The 1,591-nt window shown below is 45.8% G+C and overlaps 1 protein-coding gene across 1 annotated transcript in view; it reads left to right on the forward strand.

The window, feature by feature from the left end:
• Positions 1-1,224, forward strand: part of LOC113818898 (uncharacterized) — a 45,323-nt gene extending 44,099 nt beyond the window's left edge. Inside the window, exons 44-46 of the mRNA XM_070126124.1 lie at positions 818-973; positions 1,087-1,089; positions 1,204-1,224. Of these exons, the coding sequence (XP_069982225.1) occupies positions 818-973; positions 1,087-1,089; positions 1,204-1,224 (180 nt within the window). The remainder of the gene's footprint in view (positions 1-817; positions 974-1,086; positions 1,090-1,203) is intronic.
• Positions 1,225-1,591: the final 367 nt, after the last annotated feature.

The following is a 1,591-nucleotide window of genomic DNA, read 5'->3' on the forward strand; positions in this document are numbered from 1 at the left end:
TGTTGTTGTTACTGTTATAGCTATTATTACAGTTAATATTTGTTGTTATCAAATGTTATTATTATCACTGTTATTATTATTGTTGTTGGTTTATTTTGTTTTTGTTGTTAGTTATGGTTATAATTACAGTTGATATTTGTTGTTATCAAATGGTATTATTATTATCACTGTTATTATTTTTGTTGTTGTTATGGTTGTTGTTGCTTTTGTTATTGTTGTTGCTGTTCTCATTATGATTGTTGCTGTAACTTGTTAATGATGTTATTTTGTTTAATTGAGGTCAGCCATCATTTGACTTTGATAAATAAAGGAGTTTTTTTTATTGTCGTAGGGATCTTGATTTATCGCTTTGCTTTTATATCGGTATTTTTTTTTTATTCCCTCCCTTTCTCACTCTTTTTCATCCCCTCTATCCTCGCTCTCTCCTTCTTTCCTCTTTTTATTCCTTCTACTTCCTTTCCCCTCTCTCTCTCTCTCTCTGTGTTTGTCTATTTATCCATCTTATCTCCTTCTTTTTCCCTACCACCCGCTTCGCCCTCCTACTTCCTCCTCCCCACCCCTTGTTCACCAATACCTCCCCACCCCTTCCTTCCATCCTCTTCGCTTCTCTTCCCCACCCCCTCTCCCCTAATACCTCCCCACCCCTTCCTTCCACCCTCTCCCCGCCCCTCCCCCCCTTTCTCCGCCCCTTCCTCCCTCTCCCCACCCCTTCCTTCAACCCTCCCCCACCCCTCTTCCCCCGCCCTTCCCTCCTTCTCCCTACTCTCTCCTCCTTCTCCCTCCCCACTCTCTCCCCCTTTCCCCCCCGCCCCCCTAGCCCGAGGAGCACCCCTGCTTCGAGGACCCGCCCAACAACACGGTCCTCGAGAGCTTCGCCGTTGACTTCGACACCAACTATTACTTCAGCGCCTTCACCTCCTCCTGCCTCTTCTTCGACAAGGATCTCCTCACCTGGAGTAGCGACGGATGCAAGGTGAGTGAGTGGTGGAGTGCTTTGGGTGGCGGGGGTTGAGTCCTGGGGGTGTGAGTTGTGTTCTGTTGGTGTGAGTTAAATCTTGAGGATGTGTTTTGAGTCCTTTTTGACAGGAGGTGAGTCCTTTTTGACAGGAGTTGAGTCCTTTTTTGACATGAGTTGAGTCCTTTTTGACGTGTCTCTTTGGCGTGATGAGTATGGATTGACTTTTTTCTTCTTCTTTTTTGCAGTGTGTCTTAAGTCTGGTTTAAGTGAATCCTTCGGTGAGTTTATCTTTTCGCTGCAGGTCCTTTTAGCGTGAATGAGAGTCCTTTCGACTTGTGTTAGGAGTCCTGTTGTCCTTTTACCGTAAATAAAGTCCTTTCTGCCCAAGTCTTTTTAGCATGACTTCTGTCGCGTGTCAGAGACCTTTTCAGCGTTAGCTCCTGTAGCATGAGTCCTTTCGACGTGACTAAATCCCCAAGCACAAGTCCCTTCAACGGGAAACGAGTCCTTTCGCGGCGAGCAAGTCCATGCGAGTGAATCCTCAAGCACGAGTCCTTCGATATACACTAGACACGTCGTGAGAGAGTCCCCTACCATGGATAAACCCTTTCACAGAGTCCTATATACCCAGAG

Source organism: Penaeus vannamei, chromosome 10 (genome assembly GCF_042767895.1).
Source record: "Penaeus vannamei isolate JL-2024 chromosome 10, ASM4276789v1, whole genome shotgun sequence".
NCBI lineage: Eukaryota > Metazoa > Arthropoda > Malacostraca > Decapoda > Penaeidae > Penaeus > Penaeus vannamei.